At 36.0% G+C, this 12,475-nt stretch overlaps 2 protein-coding genes across 3 annotated transcripts in view; one reads left to right on the top strand and one right to left on the bottom strand.

Moving 5' to 3' along the window:
* Positions 1-4,494, bottom strand: part of LOC126282217 (katanin p60 ATPase-containing subunit A-like 2) — a 197,799-nt gene extending 193,305 nt beyond the window's left edge. Inside the window, exon 1 of the mRNA XM_049981765.1 lies at positions 4,351-4,494. The gene's annotated coding sequence lies outside the window, so the exon portion shown is untranslated. The remainder of the gene's footprint in view (positions 1-4,350) is intronic.
* A 13-nt stretch (positions 4,495-4,507) lies between these two features.
* LOC126282216 (ubiquitin-conjugating enzyme E2 Q2) overlaps positions 4,508-12,475 on the top strand; it is a 90,585-nt gene continuing 82,617 nt past the window's right edge. The window contains exons 1-2 of one of the 2 annotated variants that reach the window (XM_049981763.1): positions 4,508-4,983; positions 5,175-5,279. In XM_049981763.1, coding sequence (XP_049837720.1) covers positions 4,822-4,983; positions 5,175-5,279 — 267 coding nt within the window. In that variant the 5' untranslated portion in view covers positions 4,508-4,821. The remainder of the gene's footprint in view (positions 4,984-5,174; positions 5,280-12,475) is intronic. The other variant, XM_049981764.1, reaches the window with a different exon arrangement.

Raw genomic sequence — 12,475 nt, 5'->3', positions numbered from 1 at the left:
AAAAAATATCTGTGGTGGATAGTCAGTCATTTCCAACGATACCAGATTATAACAGCACTGATTATGATCTGCAAAGGACAGTGTACCCATTGCAGGTAAAGAATCTGACGTTGCTCACAGTAAATTCCAGTGTTGTAGTGAGATATGAATGACGATCTGTTTGAGGCTGACTTCTGTTAACGGCGTAATACGACGTTTTGAACTACAAAAAGAACATATAGTTATCTGTAATCTATGGCTCATTTTATTCGCTCTTGATTTAGTACAGTGAAGAACCCATAGAGAAATGCTGATGTTATAAACGGGTATGCAAGAAAGAACAGTAAACTATTGAGATAAATCTAACAAATGACGCCATTTTCGACGTAATCTACAAAAATTGTGTAAAAAAAGCTACAAGCAAGATATAATCCTTAGTGATGAAAATTGTTTTAGCGATTCAGCCTGATTCTATGTAGTTAGAGCATTTATTCTGTGTCAGCCATGAGAGGACACAGTAATTCGCCTGGAGTCGTAGACACTCCAGAAATATTCATTACAACGGCAGTGAGGCAGCGTGGGCCACTCTGGCCCCGGTGGTGGTTTGAGGAACATGCACATAGCGCAGGAAGCCATATTGCTGCGTCTCCAGCAGTCAAAGGGTTAATGTATGTGTGTGGCTCAATCTTAATTAACTATCTCTGATAGAATGTCTTCATCTAAACCAAAGACCATAGATTCCATAAACATACTTCTCGAAATGCTACACAACAATCACTTCTTTTTATTTTGTCGGAAATTGACATCTTGAGCCCGTAGCTGTGTTCTAAATATAGTTGACTTCTACAGAGAAGACACCAGGAACTAGCAACTTTTTACAACGCTATTTATTTATTTAATTAGCACCGTCACCTCTTTCGAACTAAAAGCTGCATTTCCAGTTGGCTAGTTCATATTAAGATACATTTTGTATTGGCTTTCACATTTTGTTTTCCCAAATGATGAAATTTCATTGGGGTGGTGGTATCGTTGAAAAAACCCCACACTGGATCGTATTGGCGCGATTTTCTCAACGACACCAGCACCCCAAGGAATTTTCATCATTCAGGAAAACAAAAAGTGAAAATTAATGTAAAATATATCTTACTGTGAACTAGTCATATAAAGATGAACTTTTCGCTTTGAAACCGGTAACCGTTTTATTTACATAAATAAATAGCAATTGTGAAAATTGGGTAGTTTCTTATGTCTTCTCCGTAAGAGTCAACCTATATCTCACTTATTTTACCACTGCTTTCCTAATGAAACTTATTATTTAATGGAAATTGTGTTCAAGGGAAACGTCTATAAGAAATGAATTGCAGTATTTGTAGGCTGCACCATTTGGTGGATTCATTGGACATCGACAGAACGGAATCGAATGGATAGTGACATCACTGTCAAATGGCGATGTGTCCACAGTAGACAGAATGAAGACACAACATCACTTCATTTAAACCTGAAGTAAATGGTGATAATCAGGTGACAAGATACTATTTGTGACTCACGAAGTCAGACTATACTATCAAAACTAGTGAATTAGCAACATTAAAGTTAATTAAGGGCTATAGTAACCCTGATAATGGACGTTTTTGACTAATTTTGTATGGCAAGCTGCCACAGTACGAAAACTGTTGGACAAAAACCTACATTTATTTGCTAGAAACAATATATAAAAACACATGAACCAGTGTTCAGAAGGGAGTACATAGTATATTTTTACTGATCCATTGTGGTTTTTGCTGATATAATCTATAAAAACCGTCAAAAACAAACGAGTTTTCTCAATTAGAGCTTTCTTATTCACTGGTGAAAAAGGTATTTGAGTGGAAATTATTTCATCAGTTTATGCTTCTTACGCACAGTGAAGGCGTTTTCGTTGTCCATGTATTGTAGAACCTAAATCATTTTTTTTTGTTTTCAGATATTTGACCTCTTATGAAGAAGAATATTAATAGAGAGATCTACAAGGTGATGCAACGTGTCAGCATATGAAATTACAACATAAAAGTAATAAAAATTAAAATAAAATATTTATGAACCCAAAAAGACAATCCATAAGTTTATGTAAACGAAATCAACAATACAACACAAGAATCAGTTTAATTTTTCAAGAAAACCCTCAACAAAATAGAAGTGATCCATGAGGAAATAATTCAGTTTCGATTTGAAAGCATGTGGATTACTGCAAAAAATTTTAATTATTGTGGTAGCTTATTCAAAATGGATGCAGCAATTTACTGCACACCTTTCTGCACAAGAGTCAAGGAAGTGCAATCCAAACGCAGATTGGATTTATGCCTGGTACTAACGGAGTAAAAGCTGCTAATTCTTGGGAATAAGCTGATATTATTAAAAAACGAGAGTAAAGAGTATGTACATTGAGAGGCCAATGTCAGAGTACTCAGACTCGTAAACAGGTTTGGACAAGTGGTTCAGGAATCTACACCGCTCATTGTCTAAACTGCCCATTTTGGAAGCAAAAATATCCTCTGAGAATGGAAAGACTTACCCCAAAATATAATACCACACATCATAAGCGAATGTAAATAAGCAAAGTAGACTACTTTTTGGGTCGAACTATCACTTACTTCAGATATCGTTCGAATAGTAAAAATGTCAGCATTAATTCTTTCAACAAGATCCTGAACATGGGCTTTCCACGACAGTTCCCTATCTATCTGAACACCTATAAATTTGCACTTTTAGGTTTCACTAATCATATACCCATTCTGTAAAATTAAAATGTTGGGTTCTGATGAATTGTGTGTTATAAACTGCAAAAACTGAGTCTTACTGTGATTTTGCGTTCGTTTATTTTCTACAAGCCATGAACTTATGTCATGAGCTTCACTATTTGAAACAGACCTAATTTGCACACAATATCCTTTACTAATAAGCTAGTGTCACCAGCAAAAAGAAATATTTTAGAGTTACCTTCAATACTAGAGGGCATATCATTTATAAAAATAAGGAGCAGGAGTGGCCCCAACACCCACCCCTGGGAAACCCCCATTTCACTGTGCCCCTCTCAGACCCCACATCATAAACATTCTCAACACTGTGAAATGACCTTTTGCTGTCTGTTGTTAAAACAAAAACTGAACCAATGATGAAGCCGATGGTGTGTGTGTGTGTGTGTGTAACATCGATGGTAGCTGACGAAAATATCGGATTCTGAATTATCGCATCGAGATCGTCGACGATGAATTTAACAAGCAAACCAGCATTTCAGTTCCTATACACTAAATAATGGAGAATATATGCATCTATCTCGATTTCAAATGGCAAAATAAATAAAACTATAGACAATATTGAACCATTTGTCGAAAATTTGACGTTATATCCAAAACAAAATGGTAACACGATTTTCTCTTAAAACAATAAACAGACTTTCAGTACACCATTTGTGACTACAAGAGAAAATTTTAGCAGGAAATCGAATCAGTGTACTGTAATTAATTTGACGAGATCAGAAAACAACGTTTTTATCCCGCCTATCATCTAGAACGAAAAAGTTCTTCGGTCCCCTCAGTTCAATGTTTAAATATCTTTCACCATATATTTCAAAATTTCCTCGATAGCAGTTCATTTCCTTTTCTTTCAGTGTATGGTTTTGCGACTGTTGCCATTCCAAAACGGAATGACTTCGAAAAACATAGTTATTAACTAAAACCTGACAGCAAAGCTGAAACTTACTCTTGAAGTCACAAAAGTTAGAGAGATACTGTATTCTTCGAGCAATTCTCAAAAAAAAAATGTGTCAGGTATTACGAACAAAGTAAATAACTTTAGACAGTTCATGAAACTAATGGGATATTCGTCATATACGAACCATAGAGGGGTTTAGTTACGCTACAAAGTAAATTAAAAAAAAAAAATTATAAAGCGCAATGAAGAAAATCATGTACGTACAACACAACACCAAAACAAATATTCATCTCGCTCTTTAATCTGTGAATAGTGTGAGATCTGCAAACTGGACGATTCGAATGCACTGTAGATTAAGCGCTGTGTGTCGTACTATTCTTAAGAACTTCTCAACGGAATACTATACAAGAAATTACGATGTTGTCCAGTTACTAGTGATATGTCAAATGAGATAATACGATAATGAAAACAATTTTAGAACTGGCTTTCGGGAACACAGTAATATGAATTTTGGCTTAAAATCAGAGGAGAACATTAGGTATTTTTCGTACCAATATCTGGGAGCATTGTAGTAGACGCAAGGTATTATATTTGCAGATGTGCTTTAGCAAATTGTAAATACAAGTACATATCAACTACAATCGCCATAAAGTTTTCAACACATATTGCCATGAAACTTACAGTTATTTATTTCACGTCATACAGCAAGGAAACCAATACTTTTCGCACCCACCAATTCAGTTTACTGGTGTGTCATCAGTACTGGGCAAGATACACTGTATCCGTTGCCATGCTACCAAATAAAATCATGTTCGTAAATTCAATATTATTCTTTCCTGTCAATGACATTATTCTGTAAAATCCATATTTAAACCCACGAATATCTATTAATTTAATGCAAACTCCGTGACGTTTCAATCTGTATACTTTTGGCAGCTGCATTTCCTTCTCTCAGTGGCAGCCCGTATCACAGCTGTTGTTCTTTACAGCTGCCCGAATGTGGGAATCACGAAAGCGGAAACAGCCGAGGAACTCCGAACTCGATAAAGGTCGCCATTTTCTGGGCTAGTGGTGAATGGAAGGGTAGTAATTTTGTGTTTTCAAAGTCGAAATCAATAGTGTTGCTGATTTATTTATGCAGGCCGTGTACAAATGGCTTGTCTGATAACTCTGAAACAAGAAATAAAGACTTTAGAAGCCGTTTTCCCAAAGAATCATGAGAGGTTTCAGATAGTGTCAGCTAGTGTGGACGAACTGAATTGTCGATTCGTCGGAAAGAATGGAAAGAAGTACGACATACACGCAAACATAACCGTAAGTGATATCGTGCGTTGTGTATTCACCGTTGTTTTGAAGGCATTTGCTCTATAATCCGGAAAATTATGTTGTTTGAAACTTTTTGACATTAACGAAGACGGTCCATTATGTCAAGTGCCTCGATAGCTGAAGACGGTGTTTTTAATATTAAGGTTATACGCGCATGTAACAAAACATTGTCTTTACAGGAAACTTATCCTTCTACCCCACCAGTGTGGTTTGCCGAGTCCGAAGAAACGAGTGTGACTAATGCAGTTCAAATACTGAGCAACACCTCGGGAATGGATAATCACGTACGTGGATACAAATATGTCCTTCCATTTCGGGCACAAATTATTAGACTAAGAAAATCGTAAATATTTTTAGAACAAAACATTAACCAGCATGATCGGATACAACCATAGTGCTCGTATGTTATAGATAACCTAACTAACCTATAGATAAACGTAGTTTTTGATAAGCAGATGTTTGTTTTCAAATGTCGTGTATCTACTAGTTTTAATATTTCGAAAATCAGTTTGAATTCTTCTATAGCGTGTTATTTCGTGTCTGCGCATATTATAAGAATGACTATATTGCCACTGCACATTGTCATTGTGTACAAGGTTAAGAAAACCTTATTTGAAGTTTACTGCCGATACTCGCAGGAAAAAATGTTTGTTATTCAGCAACTAAGTGATTGAAACGCGTGTTTTTTTTTTTTTTTTTTTTTTTTTTTTTTTTTTTTTTTTTTTTAAGCAAAGTCTTTAGTTTATCGAAAATATCACATATGTTGGGTACAATTTTGGGCAATTTGTCCCTTAAAAAAACTCAAAGAAAAAAAATTTTCATGGTTTTGTGACAGAACAATGTGATTACCAAAAATACTGTAAACATTAATTAGGATAACACATATCTTCTGTACAGAAACATTTTTTGCTCATTTAGAATTGGCCACCCTGTACTTGCTAGGTCCTTATTAGGTTTATTTGTAAATAATTTCTCAGGGGACATAGTTCTGATAAGTTAGTTGATCATTTCTATGATATTAGAAATTTCATCATACCTGCTGTACGAAATACAACATATATCAATTACATATGACTTCCTACATAGTCTCGTAACTAAATGTAGCAATAGCTTGGTTATGTATAAAGTGGTAAGAAGTGTATGCTCCTTACAGGGTCAACGGTGATATAGACATGCAGGTAACAAGTGTGGATCTACATAGTTATACAGTGTGTTAATTGTAAGTTCGTCAATTGCCACTGGGAATTGCGGGTACTGGAAGATGTAGGCCTGGTCCTCACATAGACCACGATAGTGAGGAACAGGAAGAGAATCACAGGCTGTCTCTCTCTCTCTCTCTCTCTCTCTCTCTCTCTCTCTCTCTCTCTCTCTCTCTCTCTCTCTCTCAGCTTCTGCCTTGTTGTTTCATGAAAGCAGAAGTTTCACACTTAAAATTGGAAAAATTATCCGTGTATAGGAAGTGAAATTGTATGTGTTGACATCTTTAACAAAGATCTCAACTGCAGTTATTACATACTCTTACCACAAGGAAAGGAAACAGCATGTAATAATTGAAGTAAAAATAACACAGTAGAAGACTAGGGCAATCTCTCACAGTATTGTCAGACAGGTGGTTACAGCAAAAAACAAATGATTATCCACTAGAGCCTACATATTTCTTCAGAGTCAGGATTAGGGAGCTAATTTGTCGAGTTACAGTTAACACGCTGTACATGTATCAGAATAACAAAATGATTCTCAGTTGTGCAGTTGAACATAGAACAAAGTGACATTATTGGTTTGTCATTGCTCACACACACAAAATGGGTGCTGGAGTATCTGGATGCAGTCGTGTGCTTTGTTAATGCACAGCAATGTTTCACTTTATATAAGATATTTTTAATATCTTTATTAGTCTTTGTGCTCTTTTGATGCTAGTTTCTGTCAATCTTGTTATGTAAAATAGGCAGGCCATATAAAGAATGAGAGCACAGATTTTAAACTAGTTTACTGTGATAAGTGGTTTCTACGATTGCTTGTGGTAATAAATTCATGACATAGCACAGTGATATTATGATGGAACAGACCTTACAACAGATTTTCAGATTGTGTTGTCGTTGTGATGAGTGTCGTGGAACTTAGCTGTTACCAACTTTGTTGGTCATATCATCTACCATAGTTCTCTTCTGCAGTGGCAAATCTTCAGAGTGATTGTGGTATGTGAAAGATTGAAATTGTGCGCTTAAACTGAAGTCAAACCAAGATTGGTGCCTACGAAAACTGTGTGCCACAAATTGTCATCTGAGTGTGCCTTACGGACCCACTCAGAGATCCATATTTTGAAAAGAAGCTCTTGGTAGGTTTGTGAGATATGTTCATATGGCATAATTACAAATCCATATAGTCCGATTCACAAAGGTTGAGACAAGGATGGCAGTTGAATTGTTGGTGGTTGCAACTGACAGTGGTGATATGCACACGCAAGTACTTTCTCCTGGATGAAAGCTTGTATTCCGCAAATTATCTCTCCATAGTTCATGCAGAATTTGTCACTTATGGCCACCACCAACCATGACGACTCACAACAAATGGAATAAAAATAGACAGTTACTGATACCCCAACAAATCATTAATATTTACATGTCGAGAACCTCACATTTTGAGAATGTGATAGATCATATCTTCAAAGAGCTACATGTGCTACAAAAGAAAGATTTTTCAGTGGTAAGCATTGTGTATGGTACCAGAAATGATTGTCATCCATCTGCAATACAGTCATCCAGAGGAAACAAAAGAAGTAACTAAATATGAGAATAAATTTTATCAGATAATAAAGAAATTAAATAGGGTATAATGGTTCTTTTGAGTAGCAAGGGATTGTGGAATCGTGAGATGTAGATTAAAAATGGATGCAGAACTAAAAAGAAACAGAATCGGCCAGGATGTCAGATTATTGCAGATTTAGAATCTACCAAAGATACTCTAATGAAGTCTAATGGAAACATTAGAATGTCACTGATGAAGGGTTACAAACATCAAAATTGAGTTGTTGGGCAAGATATTCTAAAGCCATCAAAATTATTCTGAACGGTACTAAAGGAAGTTATCAGATTATAAACTTAAAAAAAGGCAAGGAATACCTGTGTAACATAACCATCTTTGTCTTGTTGAAGTCATTTTACTGTTTATCTCTTGTGCAGATCAAATTAAACAGCAAATGGGGAACTAAATGGAATAAATTTGTAAGTTGGTCAGAAAGATAATAGGCTAAACTACTGTTAAAAAAAAAGTACTGATCAGAAATGATATCGTGGAACCAGTTGTTGAATTTTCCTATTTATGGCTGTAAGACAATGATTGGACAGCAAAAGAAATAAACAGCAGCATATACATTTTGTCGAGTGCTTTTGATTAACTCAGTAGAAGTTTCTAAACTAAGATCACTAAGTGTCAGAAAAGGAAAGTTGAAAATCAGTTTATAGTGTCCGGTAATGAGACATGTGGCAGGGGTAAAATACAGGGAGCGAAAGGCTATTTACAATTTGTACAGAAACCAGATGGCATTTAAGAGTCGAGGGACATGAAAGGGTAGCAGCGGTTGGGAAGGGAGTGAGACAGGGTTGTAGCCTTTCCCCAATGTTGTTCAATCTGTATATTGAGCAAGCAGTAAAGAAAACAAAAGAAAAATTCAGAGTAGGTATTAAAATCCATGGAGAAGAAATAAAAACTTTGAGGTTCACCGATGACATTGTAATTCTGTCAGAGACAGCAAAGGACTTGGAAGAGCAGTTGACGGTATTGACAGTGTCTTGAATGGAGGGTATAAGATGAACATAAACAAAAGAAAAATGATGATAATGGAATGTAGTTGAATTAAGTCGGGTGATGTTGAGGTCGAATTAAGTCGGGTGCTGTGGAGGGAATTAGATTAGGAAATGAGACACTTAAAGTAGTAAATGAGTTTTGTTATTTGGGGAGCAAAATAAACTGATGATGGTCGAAGTAGAGAGGATATAAAATGTAGACTGGCAATGGCAAAAAAAGTGTTTCTGAAGAAGAGAAATTTGTTAACATCGAGTATATATTTAAGTGTCAGGAAGTCGTTTCTGAAAGTATTTGTATGGAGTGTAGCCATGTATGGTAGTGAAACATGGACGATAAATAGTGTAGTCAAGAAGAGAATAGAAGCTTTTGAAATGTGGTGCTACAAAAGAATGCTGAAGATTAGATGGGTAGATCACATAACTGATGAGGAGGTATTGAACAGAATTGGGGAGAAGAGGAGTTTGTGGCACAATTTGACAAGAAGAAGGGACCGGTTGGTAGGACATGTTCTGGGGCATCAAGGGATCACAAATTTAGCATTGGAGGGCAGTGTGGAGGGTAAAAATCATAGAGGGAGACAGAGATGAATACACTAAGCAGATTCAGGAGGACATAGGTTGCAGGAAGTACTGGGAGATGAAGCAGCTTGCACAGGATAGAGTATCGTGGAGAGCTGCATCAAACCACTCTCAGAACTGAAGACCACAACAACAACAACAACAACAACAACAACTACTACTACTACTACTACTACTACTACTACTACTACTACTACTACACAAATGAGTGGTATATGAACCAAGAAACATCTGTGTGGGATCTCAAGATATAAGAAAGGCCAAAGATGGCGACTTGCCATATGACATCGGAAAACATTCAGGACAACATCGATTTTTTTTTCCTCTTTTTTTCTGAAATTACAGTGCAAGGGGAAAAGAAAAGGAGAATACATCAACATACCTTCGGTGAAGCTGATGTAAGTTAGTTTCTCACTGTGTAAAGTGCTCTGTGGACAAGCTCTGTGTAGGAATGATGTGAGATCCACCGGTAACTTTGCAGTGTATGTAGTGAAGGTCAGGATATAATTAGGAGACAAAAATGTATGCATTTCGCACCATTGGAAGTTGAAATTGGTTTAATCATTACGGTCAGTTGAGTTCATGAATAATGCTGTAGTACATCACTTTTCAAATAAATATAAAGTAGTTCAGGAATATCATTTGTTACTATAACAAGGTATTGGTTGACTGTAAGTTAAGTTACTAACATATATAGTCATGCCAAAGTCTTTCTACCTCTGCATGCATAATAAAAAGTAAATGTGCTCTTAAGTGAAAGTTTTATAACTGAGTTTGAATGTTTTATTATATTTGTCTTGTTAACCAAAACATATCAATTTAGGACTTAACATTCTTTCATTTCATTATGATTTTGTAAGCTGAAAACTGGTCAGTTAGAACAATGACACAGTAATTCATTGACATTGTCATTCCACAAATACTAAGACATCTTCCTATTAATAAGAGAAGCTTTTGCTGTCAGAAAGTGGACTCTGACACTACAGCTGAAAATGTATGATGTTAAAGTGCAGAGTGGAGATAAATTATTTTAACCGGTATGTTAGCTGCATTGGGACTTGAGTAGCTGGGGGGATGGAAATTAAATGAGTGAGATGAAATATGATGAAAGTAGGAGTAACAATCAGATTTGTATTTAGTTTACCTGCCTACTCCACCTGTCCTGACTACCATAATTCCAATCTTTCACAGTTCAAGAAAATAATGTAGAAACCCGTCCGAGGAACTTTGTTTCTAACCACTGCTTTGCAGTATATTTATTTCTTAATGAAATTTGTTGCAAAGTACATCTACATCTACATGACTACTCTGCAATTCACATTTAAGTGCTTGGCAGAGGGTTCATCGAACCACAATCATACTATCTCTCTACTATTCCACTCGCGAACAGCGAGCGGGAAAAACGAACACCTAAACCTTTCTGTTCGAGCTCTGATTTCTCTTATTTTATTTTGATGATCATTCCTACCTATGTAGGTTGGGCTCAACAAAATATTTTCGCATTCGGAAGAGAAAGTTGGTGACTGAAATTTCGTAAAAAGGTCTCGCCGCGACGAAAAACGTCTATGCTGTAACTTCCATCCCAACTCGTGTATCATATCTGCCACACTCTCTCCCCTATAACGCGATAATACAAAATGAGCTGCCCCTTTTTGCACCCTTTCGATGTCCTCCGTCAATCCCACCTGGTAAGGATCCCACACCGCGCAGCAATATTCTAACAGAGGACGAACGAGTGTAGTGTAAGCTGTCTCTTTAGTGGACTTGTTGCATCTTCTAAGTGTCCTGCCAATGAAACGCAACCTTTGGCTCGCCTTCCCGACAATATTATCTATGTGGTCCTTCCAACTGAAGTTGTTCGTAATTTTAACACCCAAGTACTTAGTTGAATAATATATTTTTATTTCCAACCAATAACTCAGTACATGGTATCAGTACTAGGAATAAGAACAATCTACATAGAGACCTAAAATCACTTACCTTGGTCCAAAAAGGGGTCCAGTATTCAAGAACACTCTTTTTTCAATATATTGCCAGCAACCATTAAAAACTTCATTTCAGATAAAACCTAGTTTAAACAGAATTTGAAAGACTTTTTGATAGGCAACTCCTCCTACTGTGTAGGCGAATATCTAAACAGGGACAATTCGAGTAGCTTAAGTAAAAATGTTGGATTTGTTATGACAGCACTTGTTCATAACGATCAAGATTAGGTACTTTGTGTATGATAAATTTATTAAACTAAGATTCATTCTGAAGGTGTATTTATTTTGTATATATTATCAGTTCCAGTTATTTACTGAAATCTATTCACCTATTTTGACAATCTCCTGACAAATTATCAGAGTAGTGGATATTATATTCAGATGTTTTATTTTATAATTTCTGACATTTTCCACACCCAAAAGAGTTCTCATTTTTGGATCTATGGAATGAAAACAGAATCTAATCTGACTCTGTCCTCATATTTTGCAATCTCTACATATTTTATTTTGCCAATATTCCTTCAACATTTTTTAATCTGGCATGTTCCTTGATTATTCTTTTATCACTTAGCCATTCTGTCTTTTGTTGGACTAAAGAATTCATGGTTTTCTTTGATTTGCTTTCCTGATATTTTGTAACTGTAGTTTATGGGAGCAAGGCATGCAATTTCAACTTTTGACACTGGACATGCGGTAATTATTCACTATGGAACATGCCCAAGTCAAAAGGAAGCTTTACGGTCTGCTCTATTCATGTCCTTTTCTGGCAGTGGACGGGTGAATTTATTAATGTCATTGCTCACACGGTAACACACCCTGACAATTTTAAAAATAATCCGTATATAAATTTTCTCTAAGGAAATCTTTTTCCATAATAAAACTGCGAAGTATGAAAGGAAATTTTTTAACTAACAGGTAACGTCAGACTCTTGAGAGCAAAAAATCCATTTCCTGCTGCCAGAGGTTCTTTCTTGTGGCAAACAAGAGGAAGTGAAAGGAAGATACCTATTCAGCCTTTCATTCACACACAATACATTTTAAATCCCATAGGCATGTAGAAAAACTCCAAACACACACCAATAGAAAGATATAACTATAATAAACTGCTTCTGT

The sequence above is a fragment of the Schistocerca gregaria genome, chromosome 7 (genome assembly GCF_023897955.1).
Source record: "Schistocerca gregaria isolate iqSchGreg1 chromosome 7, iqSchGreg1.2, whole genome shotgun sequence".
NCBI lineage: Eukaryota > Metazoa > Arthropoda > Insecta > Orthoptera > Acrididae > Schistocerca > Schistocerca gregaria.
This window is presented reverse-complemented; position numbering and strand designations above follow the sequence as displayed.